Source organism: Callorhinchus milii, unplaced genomic scaffold (genome assembly GCF_018977255.1).
Source record: "Callorhinchus milii isolate IMCB2004 unplaced genomic scaffold, IMCB_Cmil_1.0 Scaffold4, whole genome shotgun sequence".
Classification (NCBI taxonomy): domain Eukaryota; kingdom Metazoa; phylum Chordata; class Chondrichthyes; order Chimaeriformes; family Callorhinchidae; genus Callorhinchus; species Callorhinchus milii.
The window spans coordinates 66,349,263-66,370,982 of NW_024704745.1; the positions used below are offsets into that span (position 1 = coordinate 66,349,263).

The 21,720-nt window shown below is 38.9% G+C and overlaps 1 protein-coding gene across 2 annotated transcripts in view; it reads left to right on the forward strand.

Moving 5' to 3' along the window:
- The window catches only part of zmym2 (zinc finger, MYM-type 2), a 55,725-nt gene that overhangs the window by 12,948 nt on the left and 21,057 nt on the right, over nt 1-21,720 (forward strand). For both annotated transcript variants that reach the window (XM_007905589.2, XM_042334222.1), the window contains exons 2-11: nt 532-1,647; nt 8,370-8,470; nt 9,822-9,903; nt 11,020-11,308; nt 12,778-12,958; nt 13,354-13,566; nt 14,582-14,732; nt 17,085-17,197; nt 18,310-18,423; nt 19,361-19,511. In XM_007905589.2, the coding sequence (XP_007903780.2) occupies nt 546-1,647; nt 8,370-8,470; nt 9,822-9,903; nt 11,020-11,308; nt 12,778-12,958; nt 13,354-13,566; nt 14,582-14,732; nt 17,085-17,197; nt 18,310-18,423; nt 19,361-19,511 (2,497 nt within the window). In that variant the 5' untranslated portion in view covers nt 532-545. The remainder of the gene's footprint in view (nt 1-531; nt 1,648-8,369; nt 8,471-9,821; nt 9,904-11,019; nt 11,309-12,777; nt 12,959-13,353; nt 13,567-14,581; nt 14,733-17,084; nt 17,198-18,309; nt 18,424-19,360; nt 19,512-21,720) is intronic.

Sequence of the window (21,720 nt, forward strand, 5' to 3'; positions counted from 1 at the left end):
TGGATGCTCACATGTGGGTTCATCTCAAAACCTGTATACCATGGCTGAAGGAGAAAAAACTGAAAATGTTGTCTGCACCGAAGCCTTGCAATAACTCGAGGACCTGCCGCATCACACAGTAAAGTTCTTTGGTTAACTTAGCTTTGATAAGATCTTCTATTGTTCATGAGTTATGACCCTTTGATAGGATCTTGTATTATTGATGAACTATGACCTAAACAAGCTCATCACACATCTATGGCAGTTTTATGGTGTACGCAGTGTTTATGTCATGTTAAATGATTTGTGAGTGGTATCACTAAAACCTACATTCCATATTGAATCCTTTGGTTGCAACCGTAGCTGCAATGGGTATAGTGAATATACATACATTTACACAATTTGGCTTTAATGCAGTTTTCATTCAAGAACTTTTAAATTTGAACATTTTATGATAACACTTAATTCTTAATTGCTTAATTCTTTGTATGATTGATTATAACACTTTTAATTTAAAAACTTTGATTAATTCTAATATGTTGTGTTTTACAGGTGGTGTTTGAGGCATGAATGTTGGGAATAATGCAGGAGCTCTAAATATGAGCTCAGCTCCAGAAGACCATTGCATTAATGAACAAACATATTTTGGATTTGAAAGAACAATCTGTACTGATCAAAACTTATCAGTTGTGGTGTCAAATACTGCTTCATTTGAAGGCTCACAAAACCTGAGCAATTTGCTCAAAAACAATTCTGATCCCTTCCAGTGGAAACATGTAGAAAGTACCAGGACCTACTCCCGAAATGAGAAGGATGAAGAAGAAGAAGAAGAAGATGATGATGATGTTGTTTTCATTGAGCCTTCCCCTCCTACAACTAGTCCTTCAACAACACTAACAGATCAAAACAGTGCAACACTTGTAGTATTTCAGAAACCAGAATCTGTAGGAAATGAAATTAATACAACATCGCCACCACCTGGAAAGGATTTTATGCCCCCAGTGGAGCCTATTATAATTGATGATGAAGAAGACGCTGCAGAAGGAAACTCTGAGACTACAAAAGGAGCTGGCATCACTATGGCTGTACGTTGTGATGAGAGGAATGGTTTAGCTGAACCATCTGACATGGATTTTTCATCATCTGACTTCCGGAACCAAAAAGATAGTTTCCATTCTATGCAGTACATAAATAACCAGAGTTTATTTCGCACTCCCAATTTGGAAAATAACAATATACATTGGGATCCCAGAACAGGATTAAAGGAAATTGACTTGAATGAATGCCACTCTTTGCAACCAATGCTACTTTCTGATCCTAGGAGAGGTAATATTTTGCCAACGAATGGAGGAGAAGCATTAAATCATGGGATAAGCACAGAGCCGGACTCCGAAATACAGATAACTTGTGTTACCACTTTAGATGCCAGTTCAAAGCCAATGATAGATAATCCACAACCGCAACGGAGTGGGGGGATGGATTTAGATTTAATGATTTGTAATGTAACATCGCTTCAAGATCAGAAATTTGAAGGTATAGATGAAGGAGTTCAAAAACAAGCTTTTCAAATTGGTGTAGGAACTTCTAATTCTGATAAAATGATGGATGGTGCCGGAGATGGATTTCTGAATGGAGAATCTGTGCTTTTGTCATCGCAACCTAAACTTGGTGAGTGAATACTATGCATGCAGAATTGGTTTCGTTTTTTTAATAAATCTGAATATGTGATATGTTAAACTAAATGTTGTCATTAAAATCATAATTATACACAGCTTCATGAAAACCAGTATACAAATATTCAGGTGCCATTTTATATACATATTCTAGCATACCACCACAGGTAAATTGAAGAATTTCCTTTGAATAACAATTACTGTAGTATTAAAGTTTATAAATGAGATAATTGTCTTGTCGGTTACATGAGATATTACTTGTTTCATTTAAAGTTAGAATTCTTTTTAAATTGTTTCGGGTATTTTACTGGCTTTGATTTAAGATCACGACATATGTTTAGAAAACTTTGGATATACAAAGCCAAGATAATTTCAAAATACAGAATGGTTTATTATAATTCATTGCACTGTAATGTCCCTCTTTTATAAACAAAAATTTTGAAATTTTTCCTGAGGTTAAGTAATATTGAGAATAGACATTGAGTGGAAAGCATAATGAACATATACTATCTCTTTAACCTGTTATTTCCTGGTATATATCTTAATTCAATTGAATGGGACTAACTACATTTATGTTACAATACCAAAATCGGATGTAGGAATGGCAAGGTATGGACGGCTATTATGTGTCTGCCTGGCCTAGTGGGTAGCATCTCACCTCTGAGTCAGAAGGTCGTGGGTTTGAATCCCACAACAGGACTTGGAACCTATATTGTCGATGATAATATTCGAATGCTTTCTGTGGGAGCACTGCATTATTGCTACATTTTTGGAGGTGCCGTCCTTCAGATGAGAACAGTAACTAAATCCCCTGCCTGTTCAGGTGGACATTAAAGATCTGGTGTTTGTATTTGGAAAGAGAAGGGAGTTTCTCCTAGTGTTATAGCCAACAACACCCCAATGAAAAAAGTGGTTGTTCACACCATGGCTGTTTGCGGGACATTGCTGTGAGCAAATTGGTTTCCACTTTCATCCACAAAACACATAGTCATGCACTTTACAATGTCAGGTGAAGAGCTTTGGGACATCCACCCAACGTGAAAGATGCTATAGCAAATATAAGGATTATTTATTTACAGCTGTATTGGATTACAAAGTAAATTCTTAATATATGATTCAAATTTCAAAGTTGCTGCTTTACTCTCCACCTCTCAAAGCCGTCAGGAACCTCGGCGTTCTGTTCGACCCTGAGCTGTCCTTTCTCCCTCATATCCGCTCCACAACTGGCACCGCCTTCCATCACCTCCGGAATGTCGTCAGACTACGGCACTACCTCACCCCTCACGCTGCTGAAACTCTGGTCCACGCCTTTATCACCTCAAGGCTGGACTATGGGAACTCTCTCCTCGCCGGCCTTCCCGGCACCTCCCTCCACAAGCTGCAGGTCATTCAGAACTCTGCAGCTCATGTACTGTCCCGCACCAGACTTCGGGACCACATCACTCCCACCCTCGCTCGCCTCCACTGACTCCCCATCCCCCAGAGGATCGATTTCAAGATCTTCATCCTCATCTACAAGGCCATTCACGGCCTCGCTCCCTCCTACCTCTCCGACCTACTATCCCCCTACTACCTGCCCGTACCCTCCGTTCCTCTGGCTCCGGTCTGCTCCACATCCCCCGCCCCAACCACCCTACCATCGGTGGCCGGGCCTTCAGCCTCTCAGCCCCGAGACGCTGGAACTCTATCCCCAGTGCCTTCGCCACCTCCTCCCTTTCCTCCTTCAAGGCCGGTCTCAAGACCTTTCTCTTTGACCGTGCCTTCAGCTCCCCTCTCGACTCTCTACCCCCTCCTCGCTCCCTCCCTTCCCTCCCCTCACCCTGACCATTTCCCCCCTGCTCGGGTCCTGACCCAACTATACAGCGCCTTGGGACGTCCTCCCGACGCGAAAGGCGCTCTATAAATGGAATCTTGTTGTTGTTGTTGTTGTATTCTAATTCGACATTGAAAATCTGCAGAGCACAATTGTTTTATTGTGTCTTTCTCTGCTTTCCTGCAACTACATTGTTTTGTTTCTAAGCACTTTATAAAAATGAAATGGAAGAAAGTAGAAATTTTGAAGAATAAAAATACGTACATTTCTGAACAATTTACATGTCCATAGAATATTTAACTAGTAACTTATTTTTCAAAATCTGTGCTATTTGATGGAATTATCGTTTATATCAACCCACAGCTGTCCTTCCTTCCCCACATATGGTCCCTGACCAGGACCGCCTTCCTCCACCACATTGCCGGGCTCCGACCGTACCCTACTAAAATACTTGTCCATGTGTTTGTCACCTCCTGACTGGACTTCTCAAATGCCCTCTTTGCCGGTCTCCCCAGCTCTACCATGTACAGGATCCAAATGATCCAAAACTCCACCGCCCACATACTCACCGGTACTAAACTCCGTACCCTGATCACACAAGTTCTAGCCAAGCTCTACATGGCTTTCCATCACCGAATGGGTCGATTTCAAGATCCTCACACTCGTTTTCAAATCCCTTCATGCCCTGGCACCTCCCAACCTCTCGGACCGACTCGCCCCACAACCCACATCCCACTGCCTCTACTCGATTGGCTCCGGCCTTCTGCATGTCCCCTGTGCCCTCCGTTCCAGCATTGGTGGCCACGCTTTCATCCACTACGCCCCAAAACTCTGGAACACTCTTCTTCTATCCCCCCGCCTTGCTCCTTCCTTCACTATTTTCAGGTTGCCCCTGAAGACGTTACTATTCGACCATGCCTATGGTCACCTTCCCCTCCTCCCTGGCTCGGAATCGTGCTCCACCACTATCAAGCGCTCTGGGATGCTTCCCTGTGTGAGGTGTGCTATATAAATGCAAATTGCTGTTGTTATAATTTTTCTACTACAAAAGAGGAACAGTATTGGGTGGGGATGGAAATATCTTAAAACACACTTAAAGATAGAGAGAGAAATTTACCAAAACCTCGCGCTTCAAGATCTAGATTAAGCAGTTGATGTTGAGTGAGCTTTGGACTTAGATTTGTGGAGTCGTGTAGCTCAGTGGTTAGAGCATTCACTTTGCAAGCGAGCAACCTGGGTTCAATTCCTGGCAGGGTGAAACCTTGGGCAAGTTTCCTTACTCCACACACCTGATAATAATCCCTCAAAAAAATAGTAATAAATTGGTAATTTCAATCCACGACTGTTTGTGGGACACTGCTGTGCGTAATTGGCTGCCACATTTCGCTCACAAATATACAGTCAATTCACTTTGCAGTCTATTCTGTGAAGCGCTTTGAGACGTCTAGAAGACATGAAAAGCGCTATGTCAAATGTAAGGATTATTATATCAAATGCAAGGATTATTATTATTATCTCCAGAAAGGTGTCTGTCACATCACAAGCTGTCTTGTGAAGGTCCTCCTACTACTTGAGAGCAGAAGTCTGTCAAATAGCTGATGAACAAACTCCAAAGTTTAGGATGCCAGCTGCTGGGAAGTGTTGCTGGTAGCTGGGTTTGTTAACACACACTTGCGTTTCCTTGACATGTATGTAGAGAGATAAACAGCTGTTGCTTACGCTCCATACTTCCAACTGATGAAACCGTCGCTCAGTGGGTAGGAATCTGCATCGAAACTGTGAGCAGGAGAATTGTATCAGTGTTCTCACACATTTCATGCTGACCTGTTCTATTCATCAGGAAACTGACAGGGAATCTCTACTGCCCACTTGGTGAGGTGGGTGCAAAAACATGTGCTTTTCAGATATCAGGTGATCGACAACTATCCTCCTGGTGTACTCACGAGTAGCCCAACACACACTCTGCAGGCCTCAGGCCCTGGCCATCTCCAACCTGTGCTTAATACTCGCTCAAGAATTAAATACGCAGGATGTGTTCCTCCACGAGGAAAGGGAGCATTCCATTCCGGACACAAGGAAATTTTCATGCATAGGTGACATTGAAACTTTGTCTGTCTAGATTTATACCCTTAAGCATGATGATAATGTCTATATGTGTCAAGCATCTTGCTGAGCATCTTTTGGTACCGTTGCCCTTATATAGTGAGAGACTTTATTTTGTAAATAATCTAATTTATCTGCTCTTCAACCAGAAAAGATCTGTTATTTTTTAAAAAAAACTTCTTCCCAGGGCTTGGATTGTTTTTTTTGGTCAGCCAGGTATCTTGACAAATGCAGAAAAGCATCACCATGGTTAAGAATATCCACACCAAACAGAGTTCCATGCATCCCACCAATACATGGAGGGCCCATCCTGCTCTACTTAATTCCATAAGAGTACTAGGCACAGGTTGGACCTGCCTGGCTCAGGAACTAGACTACTATGACCGCCGCAGATTGTTGGCTAAGGGGAAACCCACGAATATTGCATTCATCAACTTTTGCAAGGGCTTTTGAACCCAATACCTTATGCAGCCCTCATGATGAAACTGAAAGTCTTTGGAATACATGGCCAAAATTTTGGATTTTATCCGGAATTGTATCCAGCTCCAAGATCCATGTGAGGGTCGACAGTGGACTCACTGAGCCCATCCATTTTGAAAGGGGGTAAGGCATGGCTGCACTCATTCACCCACCCTAATCAATGTATTCACCAATGATGTGTTGGATGGCATCGATTGGAATCCTGTCAGAAAGGCCTGAAACAGATGCACCAAGTCTGCTTCTGTTTGCGTACAATTTTGGATGATAATTGTGCCAGTGAAATACAGTACTATTTGAACAGTTCCATGTTGATTTACAAATTTTTTGAACTATATTTTTCAGGAGGAATTTTGCTGGTCTCTTTCGATTTAAATCAATCTTGTAGTGCATTCCTACTTTATTTTGACGGCCAAAGTATGTTATCAGAATAATAAACATTTTAAGCAAATTGTAAAATGTAATCCATTTTACGATGTTGAAAGCTTTGTTGTATTAAACAAAAAATGAATGATTAGTATTTATCATTAGCAATTTATAATTCATTATTTTTGATACAGTTGGGAGACTTTTTCTGCCCACTAATTAGGACTGGCTTCATAGTTAATATGAAAACAGGATGGAAAATGGATCATCACACCAATTACAACTTGGCTTCAACAATAACAACAAAGGTTTACTGTCACTATATTATCCAAATGTGTCAGCTCTTCTCTTTTTTTCTCTCTCTGCTATTTTGAGAGTAGTTGCTGGCTTTCCCTGTGTGGGGGGGACAGCACACAGGAAATGACATTTGATGCTTGCACACATGTTCATAAACTAATTACGTCAATAGTGTAAATTTTTGCAGTCGTGTCAGTGGTGACTTTTTTAACAAAAAAAAACTATTTGGCCATGTGGTTGATGCTTTACCTGGCTGTCTGGCTCTAATTTGGAGGGTTTTACACCGCTTCATTACAGCATTGGTTTCCAGGAACTGAAATGGAAAAATCCCTCTCCTTGGTCTGCACATCTTAAGTCAACTGAAATGCATGAGAGCATTCCCACCATCCTGCCTGAGGCCTGGACACACTACTAATCGAAGAGTGGTTCCACTAGATAGGGGGGTAAATTAAGTCATGTTTTGGGAATGTGTTCAAGGCTGTAAAGGTTCATACACTTTGGTTTAATTGAGCCTGTGACATTGACCAGTCTCTGAACTTCGTGCAATTCTATATTATATTCAGAGCCACCATTTTATTCTCCTTTATGAAATTAATGACTATCTTTTGGTTAAGTGGATCTGAAATGTTTTTACTTTATTCATTTTTAGCTTCCCACTTTGGAATTTTTAAAAATGTAAATTTGAATATCTGTTTCTCTTGGACAAATATACCAATGAAATACTCCAAACCCACTTAGGTTTTTAATTTGTTTGCAACATTTTTCTATTTGTCTTTCAAAATTGTTCCATAATATTCTTGCACTTTTTTTCTGACCAGTTTTCTTTCTTTTCCTATTTAATTTCAATGTATTTCAAAATTTGTTTTTGAAATACTCTTGCTTTGAAAATAGATCCTATCACAGCCATTCAGTAAGATCTAACCTACCACAATATGCTACAGCTATATTCAGACCTCAGTCATTCAGTGAATTCTGAGGTTTCTGAACATATTTGTTAGATAAGGCTAAAAAATCTCATTGTTTTTTCATAAACACTGCCAAGTTATTTCTCACTGTTTTCCTTCCTCTTCAGGCCATACTCCAAATGAAGGTGGCTGGGTGAGCAAGTTAATCCCAAGCCTATTCCAATGTCATTCTGAGCCAGCCACTAGGAGATGAATACAAGCAGTCCAGGGTAACTTACTCCAATTTTACCTCACTCTGTGGTGAAGCACTTGGCCTCCACTTGGTGCCTGCTCGCAGCAACTTGGCTGAGATTGGAAATTCAGTGGTGTATAGTGTAAACATCTCATGATTCAGTGGCAGTGCACTGTGGTGCTTAGGAACATTGGAAAACAGGAATATCCCATCAGGCTTCATGGTGTAATGATCTAACCTGTGGATGCAAATGGATGCAAGGCATTCAGTGCTTGTGTTTTGATATTAGGTCCTCTGAAATATTGTCGGTAGCCATGGGAAGTCCCTGTTTATTGAAGTCTTATATGCTATGTTTGGTGTTATTGGCATTCTTCCTCTCAACTCTATAAAATATTTTATGTTGATTTTCTATCATAGTCTCCCAGTACAAGACATTATTTGCAGTTTAAAGCTAGCCACAATTTGATTTTTTTCGTGATTTGCTGCTCATTGAAGTTGATATTCTATACATTGGTATTCCTCAGGTACTATGCACAACATTTTACCCAAGACTACTACTGCCACCACCACCACACAAACTCAAGACATGGCTGAAGACGCTGAACGAAAAAGAAGCAATGTCAAGGTATTTCTCATTTAAGTTTACCCTTATGGATTTTAGCAGTGCATACAAAATTCTGAGAATACTATAGTTTTTTTTAAAAATAGAACTAATTTACTCTTGCAACCTCTGAGTCATAACTACTTAAAATTCCTTCACCAGGCTTTGGAAGCTTATTTCTTCACAATTGGCTACTTTTTTGAAAATACGCATGCTCCAAACCATCCACATCAGTCATTTGCCACATCTATTTTTGGTAACGTCACTTCTGTCATTTAAATTTTTTTTCAAATTTCATTTTCTAATTTTTATTTTCCTTTTGTTTCTTCTTGAGGACAGACATGCTAAATTAAACTCTGCCATTGTATTTCTACTATTCAACTATAAACATTCAGTAGTTAAGCACACTATATCTTAGTCAACCCAATCTTTTCATGAACCGTAAGGGAATGTTATGTGTAGAAACCTCTGAATAGGAGTGTAGCAATAAAATATACAATTGTCCTTTTTTTAAAAAAAAGTATTTTGCTTCTAAATCGTTTGTCATGGAGTAGCAGGCTCATAAATTTACATATAGTGCTTAATTAGATATTAACTTCACCTAAGTCTCATTCTCTTCTTATCTCTTGGTATCAGGCACTGAGTTTTTTTTTCAAAGAAAAATGTCAGTGGTACTTCCATCTATGTTATGGTTACTAACTTAAATAGAAATTTCACTTGAGGGTGGAAAAAAACACGATTATGTTATTCCAATGAGCCCTGAACTTTTTCGGTGATGTTATCATAGAACCAGAGAACTTTATGGGAAATTCAGCCAATCATGTCTGTGCTCAAATCACTTGACACCATTGGCTGGGTACTCGAGTAGAAGTGGAAGCTGAAGGGGGTGGGCAGGGGAAAGAAGACCGAAAGCGCAATTGAAGAGGTGCTTTCTGAGGAGGACCTTAAATGAGAGGAGGGAGGGAGTTGGAGGGGCTCCAGGTTGGAGTTCCATAGAGGAGGGGAAGAATGGCTGAAAGTCAGATAAGTTGAAGGAAGTCACAGGATTCTGATAGGGTGAGACCATGGAGGGATTTGAAGGCGAGAACGAGGATCTTGAACTCGATCTGATGGGGGATGGGGAGCCAGTGGAGCCAAGCAAAGATAGGGATTGACATAGTTTGTCTGAAAGCAAATAATGAATTAAAATAAAATAATTGATGAAAATAAGTGTAATTACCTCCGTTGAGGGATCACTAGAAGGTAACTGAAAGTAATACACTTATTATTCAAGTTCCAAATTTTCAAACTCTATGTAACCTTCAATAAATATATTATTAGATCTAACATGCAAATGGCTGATGTGTAGCAAATTATTTCTGTTGTCTTTTAACAGGTAAACAATGGAACCTGTGAAGATACATTGAATGACATCAAAATCAATGAGGTGTATGGATCTTCCAGTCATCCTGTAAATGGTGATTAAAACTGACATTTTTTATTAGTTAGTATGTCGTAGGTGATATGCTACACTGATCACTTTTGTGTTTTGAGAAAGGCTAATTTCATGTATTATCTTAAACCAGGGAGCGCAATTTGCTATCCACAAACTTTACAACCAATATATTCTATACTTCCTGAATACAAAAAGTATTCTTTATAATGGTTATGATAGAAACATTATTCTTAGATTGTGCATTTTACTTGGAGAATACTAAGTAACATCTCTGTAATTTGAACAGAATGAAGTAGACTGGTCAGAGAAATTAAAATCACAATAGAGGTTTGGATGAAGCAGGCTCTTTGGCCAATCTGCTCCCTTCCTCTGGAATATAACAATTCCTTCAAAAAAATAATAATTTGGTCACTCAATCCACAACTGTTTGTGGGACACTGCTATGCCTAATTGGCTGTTGCATTTTGCCCAATAAAATACAGTCAATTCACTTTACAGTATATTCTGTGAAGAACTTTGAGACGTCTCAAAGACGTGGTAAGATGCTATATCAAATGCAAGGATTATTATAATGTAACCCTCTGCAATCTTCCCATGGCATGGCATCAAGCTATTTCTTATTATTTCTGGTTTCATAAACTCTTTTTGTAGCTTGTTCCAGCTTTTGATTATCCTCTGCGCAATGTAATATTTCCTGATTTCTAGCCTAAACTTGCTTTCATAACCTTAAACTTGCAACTTGTAGTTAGAGGTAACTGAAAGTAATACATTAAGAAGCTTTGATATTAATAAAGACCTGGCTTTAAATAAACTATATGGGAGCGTTGTAAGTTAATTTAAGGATTGTCAGAGTTCGAGGGATATTATTGAGACACAATTTCGTTGAAAGGAGTAGATACTACCAAATGATCTTAAAGGTTTTCAAGAACATTACTTTATATTTTACTTTTGTAATCCAGATCCAAAAGTAAAATTAATTTCACGAACATTGATGATAAACCACTGAAATTATATTTGTTACATTTGTTAAATTTGTTTTTTTCTTCAGTGTGGAAAGTACAATTAGTAATTCTTGAATAGTGACATTTGAAATGTGAATTAGCTCTAACTAATGCCAAATCTGCATATTTATTTCAAGATTCATGGCTATCACAGTCATCATCATTCCCTATGAATCGCAAGCTGAACGCTTCGGATTCCGTTGTGTCTATGGCGCCTCTTTCAAAGCCAGCCTTCCAATCTTCGGGACAGCAACAGCAAGCTAAGCCATCTGTGAAAGTCATCTGTGCTCACTGCAAAAAGCCATTGCAGAAAGGTCAAACAGCTTACCAGAGAAAAGGCTCATCTTACCTCTTCTGCTCTACTACCTGCCTTTCATCGTTTTCTCATAAACCAGCCCCAAAGAAGTTGTGCACTACATGCAAAAAGTAAGAAACAATTTTGTCCCACCAATCATCCTATGCGTGGTTAGTATTTAAAACCAATGGGACAAGACACATTACACACCTATCATGTTCTTGGTGGGTGTGAATGACTGGTGTGAATCTGAGCAAACTGTTTCTTGTGTGAACTAGTTTTGGTGATGTCTTTTTGGTTACTTTTCTTAGTAACATGCCTTTTTGGTTTTGCAAGTGCTGATGCACAGTAGCCAATGTGTGATAGATCACTATGACAGCATGAAAAATACCTTCATGGGAACATTAAGCATTCACTTCAAATGCAGTAATAGGCTGACATTAAAAATGTTTGGATATATTTTACCTAATTTTTGTAAGCGTCTCTGCAATTGCAGAAATTATTCTTATTTATAACTTTTGATGCTAATCAGTCAGGAAGAATGGAGCTCAGATCTGTTAAGCATATATCATTCATAGACATTTCAGAATTGACATTTCACTAACTTCAAACATAAAACAGGACAGTGATTTTCAGAATATAGTATTCCAGTGTGCAGGAGTGTTCACTATTACCGGGCTGCGGTGGATGTTTTTCATAAGTTATTCCATTTTAGAGGGGTTCTCTAAATGTAATAAAAACAAGTCGCTGGGAAACTCAGCAGGTGAGGCAGCATCTATGGAGAGAGGAAAGTGGGTTAAAGTTTCAGGTCGATGACCTTTTTTCAGAACTGAGGGATATTAGAAGCAAGCAGTTTATAAGGACAGAGAAGGGGGTCGGGTAAGAAGGGAAAAGGAAAAGATTAGGTGGAAGATAGGAGATGATCAGATCACAGAGCTGTTGATGGTGCAAGATGAAAGAAGCCAATAGTGGGAGATTAGAAAAAGAAAAGCTGTGTCTGAGATCCACAGGATATGCGAATAGTTATTGAAGACTGGGTGGCAAGGTTGAGAGAAGATGGGAACTATGGTTAAGATCTGCAGTGGTTAAAATCAATGTTGAGGCCAGAGGCCTTTCAGGTACCCAAGAGGTAGATGGGGTGCTGGTCCTCAATCTTGCTTTGTGCTTCGTTGGAACAGCATGTAAATGTAATCTCTGTAGTTGAGATAAATTTTGAAAATCAGATGTTTGGTCAATGGATTTTCCGGGTGCTTATTTTCTTTTGTTATGCTGTGCTTAGCTTAGTCATACTGCAGGTCTTGTTGGCTTTGCTGGTCCAGAACTCGAGAAAAAGGATTGGCATCAATTTACTTTTCTTTACAGAAATGGGACCTATTATTTGAGACAATGAATTCTCAATTTGCTCAAGGGAAACCTGTGAGGTTCTTTAGCTGAAAATGTGGTAATGCAACCTCTTGACAGTACAAATCTTTGTGCAGGAGAGAACAGCGGTTCTTTGTAGCATTAAAGTTTTATACCTAACAGTTTTAAAACATAATGGTTTATTAAGTAACAAATTATTGATGCGACGTACTAACAGATGGATCATCTTACTTCACAGAGAAATAACTAATATGAAGGGAACAATTGTTGCGCAAGTTGATTCGAGTGAAACATTCCAAGAATTTTGCAGCACAACCTGCTTATCTTTGTACGAAGAGAAACAGAAGGTTCCAACACATGCAAGCCATGGGACCCAAGGAAACCATGGAAAATGTACTATTTGTGGCAAAATGACTGAGGTACATTTTATTTCCAGGTTAATTGCATTGAATTTTCATGCAACACCTTTTTTGTTTCGTTCATCAACTACCATTACATGTCTAGACATCTTGGAGTAGTGCAGATAAGTAGTTGATGAAAAAAGAACTGTCTAGAAACATACAGAGTGAATAATTATGATCAAAACTATTCTTTTATTGAAAAGCAGTATATGTGGCTAAACAAAAAAAAATCAGTAATTTCTGAAAGGTCATATCAGGATGTGGTGCTATTGACCAATATCGTGAACTTAAAACAATATGTGTTCTCTGTGGCCCAATTAGATATTTATCATAGTTTATTTATAAAATGTTCAGATGATTTATACTTGTGACAACCCAAATAATGTCAAAGCATTTTTCTATTTTTTTTGTAGATTCGACATGAAGTGAGCTTTAAAAATGTTGTGCATAGGCTTTGCAGTGATGTTTGTTTCAATAAGTACAGACAAACCAATGGACTTGTAATGAACTGCTGCGACCAGTGTGGGTCATATTGTTATAATAAAGGATCATCAAACCACTTCCTTTTCCATGAAGGTCATCACAAAAGATTCTGTAGTTCACAGTGCCTCAATGAGTTTAAACAGGTACCGTTCTACACTTTTATGCCTTCAATGATAATGTTTGCATAACGACACATTCTTGTAAAAATGTACTGGAAGAATTCAAAGCTGATTCAATTCACCCATTCCTCATTTCTGAATCTGGGCAGTGATAAATCTCTCATCTTTAAAAACAGAGTATTCCTGCAATAATAAGTCATATTTACAATGATGGAATGTTATGGGACATTTCATCAGATTAAAATTGTTATTAAGTTTATAAATATGCTGTGCCATAGCATAATAGGTCATAGCTTTGTGGAAATGAGTCCCTAATCTAGATCATGCTATCGAGTGAAATGCTAGACTTGGATATACAATCACACTTCTATCCATTCCTTTCTCCAGAAGGGAAGGAAACGTATCACCTCCTCAGACTTCTCACCAACCAACTTAAGAGCTCTTTTCCCTGCTCTTAAATACAGTTCCAACCTTTTAATAGGTGCCTGGAACGCCCAATATATCACTCTGGTTCATTCCTGAGTCTATTCAACTAATATCCCCACATGTGGACTTTCCAGCATAGTCATTGGACAGTAGTCAACAGCAACAATTTTTTTTTCTTTTCCTATCTTGGGAGCGTGAGATCAAATCCAGCATCAATAAAAGCTGATCTGGCTGATGTCTGCCAACTGAGCAGAGTTCAAGTCTTGGGACCGTACTTCTCTGTTGGCTCAAATAGAGGTGCATTGAAGCACTAAGCCAGAGAAATTATGCACTTAATATATTTATTTAGTTTTTTTTCTGATGAACACCTTAGAAGGAAAATCTTGAATTGTCTATTTTGCATTGGATCAATTCAGTGCCAAGTATGTTAATTCATTCTGACTGTCCACTTGATTTTCTGATATTGGTCTTCACAACCTTCGTTGTTAACCACTAGGTAACATTGGCAGTAAGTACTAGAGATGGTGTCATTACTATATCAAAAAAATAAGTTGATAGATTTTGAAGCTTTTAATGTTACCACACACACTAAAAACTTTTATCTTAATTTTAGAAAAACAGCAAAATAATTCCTTGTACAGCATGCAAAACTCCATGTAGAAGCTTTGACATGACGCAGAGTGTAGGACCTGGTGGCAGTATTGATGCATACTGTTCAGTTGCATGCATGTCCGTACACAAATCAAGAAGCCCAAAGCCAACAGGTAAAACTGTCACCTTCTGTGAGGTCTTCATATAATGTGTTAGATAAAGTTTTAGATTGTTTATTAATGTGTGGTTTATGTTTTTTTTAGGTTGAATAAAATAATTTGCATTACGTAAACTTTTATTCAGCCGAAGTATGATTGCCAGAGATAGAAGATGTTTCAATGAAAGTTTAATGTTATTTTAATTAAGTTTCTTTTAATCATATTTTGTTGGTTAAAACTAATAGCTGGAAATGTAATTTTCCTGTATTGTGTTTGTAAAATGTAGGAAAAAATAACACCACTTAGATTATCAAAATAAATATTCATATACACTGCTGCTGCAATCCAAATGTTGCAGAGAGATTTACACGTACTCATTTCATTCTCATTCCCATGTTTGAAATGTTAACATGGGAATGAGAACTTGAGATTGAGAAAAATCCCTTCGCCTTGCCCCCTCTTTCCCCATCTTCAGGTAGTGCCTGAAGACCTTCCTCTTCGATCGTGTCTACGGTCACCTTCGTCTGACTCGGCGCCATGCTCCACCACTGTCAAGCCCTCTGGGATACTACCCTGCGTGAGGGGTGCTATATAAATGCAAGTTGTTGTGAGTGAAGGTGGTAGAACCTTAGTGTAGAACATTTCCTCATGGTGGTGACGTGGAATTTTCTCTCGATGTTCATAAAAGGAGATCTTGATGTTCACAAAGGTCAACACTTAATAACATTAGTTTGCCATTCAAAGAAGGGCAGCACGAAATGAGAGAGAACCTTGGTGATGGTCAATGTAAAGCTGTCAGTGGAGGGCATATATTCTATTTTCAAATTAGTTACACATCTCTTATTGTTTATTGCCTGTATTTCCTATGTAATACATTTTATTGCACGTGATGCAAGTAGGCTTTCCACACAACCTAGGCAACGTTTCTGGTAGCTGAAGAAAAGTCACACGTGTGAAATTATAACGATAATATAAGAGTTTAACAGCTATGGTGGGCGGTGGAGAATGAGGAGCCATATAGTGGGAAAATGTATGGTCTAGTTTATGGCTGTTTCACTAAGCAGCACGAGCTGGTTGCCAAATTTCACTATGGTTGTGATAGAACTAGCCGTTTGATTCAGTGCTGTCTTCCATAGTGAGAGTTTGTGTAGCCTCATTTCCTCTAATAGACATCATTAAGATTACAAGCCCCCATTCCTCTCTTTCCTGAACACAATCATATAGGTTTCAAAACCCATATGATTGTGTTCAACCTGTGCCTAACACTTTCGAGAATTAGATAGGCAGAATGCATCCCCCCAGGGAGAGAGTGCATTCCATTCCAACAATCTATCTCTGGGATTTCCATGTGTAGGTGGGATGCATGGAAATAGTAAAAACTGTCAGTGGATGGCATATATCACATTGCCTTTTAAAGTATCACCAAAATTAGTTTTTTTCTTTTAGGCATTGGATACTCTTAAGCATGAAAATGGGTTTCACACCCAGCTGACCAAAAAAAACTTTGATTGTAGGGACACTTCTACTAAAGATAGAGTTTCTGTTTTTATTTCTCCTTCCAAGAGGTTCAATCAATGCAGTGCTAATGGAGTGCCTCATTTTCTTAGGTGCTGTCCTTCAGATGAGACATTAAATCGAGGCCCTGTTTGCCTCTTCAAGGGCGCTCTTGAGATGCAAGTTGTTGTGTTGATATGACATTATGGTCATATGACACGATTGGAAAGAGAAGGAGTTTCTTTGGGGATCCTGGCTAACAATCCTACTCATTCGCTTCATAGTTGTTACTGATACATTGCTGTATGCGCATCGGCTGGCATATTCGCATAGAAATAGTCATTACATTTGACAGCAATTACCTGTGAGATCCTTTAAGCCATTTCAAAGTAACATGTATACGTTGTATCAAATGCAAAGATCCTTATAGCCTGGAGCCATCCAGCTGTTCGATTCCAGAATGTCCTTGTTTTCATTATTTTCAGCGACCCAGTCTTGCATACTGGTGTACCTGAAATTTCAGGGATTTTATGCATGAAATGTGGACTCAGATTAAAGAACAGCCACAAACCCTGTGAGCGTGTGTTTTGGAAGCCACCCGAGTCTTGTGATTGTGTTAGTCAATCCAGAACTGGTCATGCTCTGTGTAAATTTCAAGATTGAGGTGGCATATGTCTTATTGGTTTGTCCCAAATTTGATCAGTTGAAATTGTTCACAGCATCACATGATGGATATCCATCACCTTGAAGTTTTCTGGTTGGCTCGTATTGTTGCTTATAATTTTATAATACATTACTATAGTAAAAACTGTCAGTGGAGGACATACATCACATTGCCTCTTAAAGTATCACCAACATTTGTTTTTCTTTTAGGCATGGGATCTTGCCACTTTTGTAAAAGAAGTGCTTTACCTCAGTATCAAGCCACAATGCCTGATGGAAAACAATACAACTTCTGCAGTTCTAGTTGTGTGGCAAAATTTCAGGTTTATATGTTTTCTTCCTTTTTGTTAGTAAAACCTATCTTCTTATGATTGTTGTCCATTTGTTTCATTTGTGCCTATGAAAAATGACTTTTCGAATAAATACAGTTACAAAACATGCCATCTAGAAGCGGGCATAGAGCATATATTCTACTTGAAATTAATAACATTTGTTAGCATTGCACCTGAGAGTTTAGGAGCACAGGTATCGGATCACACATCACCAGCATACTTGTTTCAGTACTTTACTGAATGTATAGCTTAAAGCATAATTATAAGAGCTCTCCCAATTGTTCAGTTGATAAAGCCACTGTCTAGATTCCAAGTGTGATCCCCATACTGTACTGATTTAGCTGATATCAGCCACTACAACATAATGGCCACAAGATTAGGTCTCTCTGTAATGGGCTAAGGAGGCAAAAATCAGGCAGACTTCATGCTCCTGATAGCAATCCAGTGACCCATTGCTGAAATGTGTGCAAATATGTTGCAGGCTGATCAAGTATACGATCAATCTTTTTTTGACCAACAAGATAAAATACCCCATCAATGCTTATTGACTTGACTTGAATGGTCGTTTGGGTAAAGTACTGAAGAGCATTTAGTAAAACTGCCCCAGCATGAATCAGTCCCTTTCAGGATAGGTCGGAACAAAAAATAAGACCGACGAAAGCAATACTTTGATTGCAGTGAATAAATTATCAGCTTTTTCCCAGTGTGTACTGAAGAAATTGAAGTACAACACCGTTGTGTTTTCATCAGCTAACAAATGGATTTGTTAATGTCTAACAACTAAACAAAGCGATTACATTTTAAACAAAGGTCTTCACACACATGTATCCTGCAGAAGGAAGTGACGGCAGCAACCTGTTAACCTGAAAGTTCACCACATTTAATCATGTGAGGCAAAGAGTTGGCATTTGAAAGCCAGCCAACCAGTTCTGTTTGCATTTTGGATATTTTCACAACGTAAATACCGTTTCTGCTATAAACTAATTGTGTTATAACAGGATTCCACTTATCAAATTATTATGCATCCTTCCTTCTGGCCCTTGAAGAAAAATTGTCGGAGATAGATGCAAATGCAGATATATTAAATTGTGATCATCTTTTAGTCTTACAGTGTACAAACAACTACAAATGGGGAGGACGTGACAAATGATGTGCAACTCAAGTGTACTTACTGCAAGATTGGATTCAGTGCAAAACCAGAGGTGCTGGAGTGGGAGGTAAGAAAAAGATGGGCACACTTTAGTGTAGTAGTGTGTAATTCGAGTTTTTCATATAAAATGCAAATAGTCCCTGAGTGGTGCGTTGTTTAGCACACTGACATCTCACTTAAAATTCAACTCTAAAGTGAAAGGGATGAAAGCTGTAAGGGCCACTTGTGAAGTAAGTTTCGAAGGCCCAGTAGACATATGTTAGTCCAGTTTCCATTGGGCATGTATCCAAAGCGTAAGAAGACTGCCTGTAATTCAACACAAATGAGATCTAAAATTGCCAATCTCATTCATAGAGATGGCAAGAATGTTGCTGTGAGAAACATAAATTTTCATACTGGAGTTCTTATTTTGCGGTTGGGACTAGGAACCCACATTGGACAGAGTACAAAAAAAACAACTTGCATTTATATATTGCCCTTCACGTGGTGTAGTATTTCGGAGCAAGTATAGGAGAATTTGCTCTGCATTCATTTGCACTTAATGCTGGCACTGGATACTAAATGTGATTTTGTTCCAATCCTTAATATTCTCCTTGGTCTGTTGAGCACAAAAATACAAATAAAAACCCTCAAAGCCATTTTACACTACTATAACCACAGAGCCCCAGATATTTAAATGGAAAAGAAAATATATTTTTAACCGAAAAGAGTTCCTAGCTAGTATTGAGTTTTCCCAGGATTTTATGGATTTGGATTGGAGCTTAGATCAGTCAAAAACACCCACCCACTTTAACTCCATGACACCAATCCAGCTTCTCCATGTAATTACATCAGAGAGGCTGCTCCATGAGGAGGTGAATTCTGGGACATGTCTTTAAGATTGAAATTATTCAGGTGAAGAATTATTTACCAAAGTACTCCCACTAAAGTACATGTTGTGTGAAATAACTTGAATTGTTGTGTATTATACCACACAAGTATCATTTTATAATATTCCTTTTCAGAATAAAGTCTTTCAGTTTTGCTGCAAAATGTGCTGTGACGACTATAAGAAACTGCACTGCATTGTGTCTTTCTGTGAATATTGTCAGGAAGAGAAAACTGTATATGAAACTGTGAGGTTCTCAGGAGTTAAGAAACCTTTCTGTAGTGAAGGTAAGTTTTATCATGCTGATTGCTGTAGGCCAACCCTTTGGATTGGACTGTACTTCATGAAAGCAACAGTAATCATGTCTAACCTAAAAATAATAGATGATTAAAAACTTTATCCTTTCTGGAATCTCAGTTATGTTTTATTTTTAATGCCCAGACTCTTTATGTAGATGTGTAGATATCTGAACAAAACATAATATTTAGCTTATGTAAACTACATAAACAAAAACATTACTTGCTAATTCAACTAAAGCACTTTGTATCCTCAAGTCTTTACCTAATGTTGAAATAAGTGATGTAAAATGTTCCTGATTTTGAATGCTACCTAAAAAATATTATGCTTGATTAGAATTTTCAAAGTTGTGTATTGGTTAGAATATAATTCCAAAACTAAAATATAACTGTAGGATATGAAATGGTTTTCACAGTTGTCTGCTAATTATGTACACCCATGATATGGCTTGTTTTCCCTCACAGAGTGTACTGGATGGCCTCTGTTCAATCCTCACTAATGAATGCAAGTACCAATAACTGGGTGTAACTTGACTAATGAGTTCTTCCACAATGACAGATACTATCAATTGCTATTTAAATTAATGCAAATTGGGAAACTTCAGTCAATCACGTGTTTATTTTACACCTCAGTGACCTAGGCTGAACCTGTTTCGTGTATTCCCTCCTTTGATTTTTACAGAAAGCTTGTGTTAAGCACGGTTAAGTTAACTCAACGGAATTTTATTGTAGCTTCAATGAAATCCACAACCTTCAGCAATAATCTTAAACATCATGATAAATATCAACAAACACAACTATGCGATAGCAAACATTCATCACACTTAAACTGCACGCACTAGCAGCCACTTTAATGAAGTTAATGTAAAGTGCATAAGGAACCAACCCCCGACTAATACTCATCAATAGTCTGAGCATGTACATTTGTTGTCATCAGGGAGAAAAATAGCGAGCACCAGCACATGGAGCTCGTTCTTTTATGGTCATTGAGTCCCTCCCCGAATTAGGATACCCAATGGTAATTGTATAGCACCAATTACTTGATATAATTGGTGCCTTTCTTAAGGTCCAAGTGATCCAATACACAACTTCGTATCCACTCATGCAAATTATAGATAGTCAGCTACAATCAACGCTAGAGTCAAGAGTTGATGGCACCATAAGTATCAAAAATGTTGAATGCACAAAAAAGTATTTAAAGTGCTACTCAATGTATTTAAATAACAGGCAGGAATAGAAAGCAAGGGGTGACCATGACATAATACATTAAGAGAACAACAGGCAGTAAAATGGATAAGTATCTACAATTGTAGTGGATGTTGTTACGTTCCAGGGCTGTACGGCCCACAGGTCAATTTCATCCGGTCCCCTCCATTTCATCTGTCCCACCTGCTCCCTCTTATAACCTGTAAATGTTATGTTTCTGGAAGGGAAATGCAAAAATATTACTTAGGCAGCATGCAGACATTTTTGAAATAGGGAATCCAGCCCTCAGCAGCCAAAATGTTAGCCCACCCAAGGTTTAGACCACGATGGTCCAACTTTTGGCTGCCCCATGCCAGATTCCCTATTCAAGAAAGATCCGTGGGCCACATAAGCAATATTTTGTGTTTTCCTTCCAGAAATAAACCCACATTTACACAGCTCCGTTTTCATGTTGGCAGGACATCTTGACACTGTTGGCTGGGCACCTGAGTTGGGGATGGGAGCCGAGGGAGGTGGAATGCGGAAGGGAAACGATGACCCAAAGTGTGGTCAAAGAGTTAGGTCGTGACATGCCTTGAAAGAGTAGAAGAGGGAGTTGGAGGGACTCCAGGAATGGAACTCCAGTGAGCAGGGGCAAAATGCCAATTTTGGGGTCAGATAAGGTGCAGGGACATGAAGCGAGTGGGGTTTGCTTCTCAAAGGGAACTGCCAGATCGGGAGGTCGCAGAGACGAAATGAAGGACGTAGAGTTTTTCACTGGGGAAAAAAGGAGCTTTCTGTGAGGAAACTGCACAGCACGTCACTCTGTGTCCGTCCTCGGTTCCCCCCCCCCCGCCAAGGGAGGTTCTGATCATCTGTCCTGATAGCGAACCACAAGACAATGCCGTCAATTCTCCTTTATCTCTCCACTCTCTTTTTGTTTCCCTCTCTCCCTCCCTCATGTCACGCTCTCCCCAATCACTCTCTCTACCACCCCCTCTCTTGTGCACTCTCT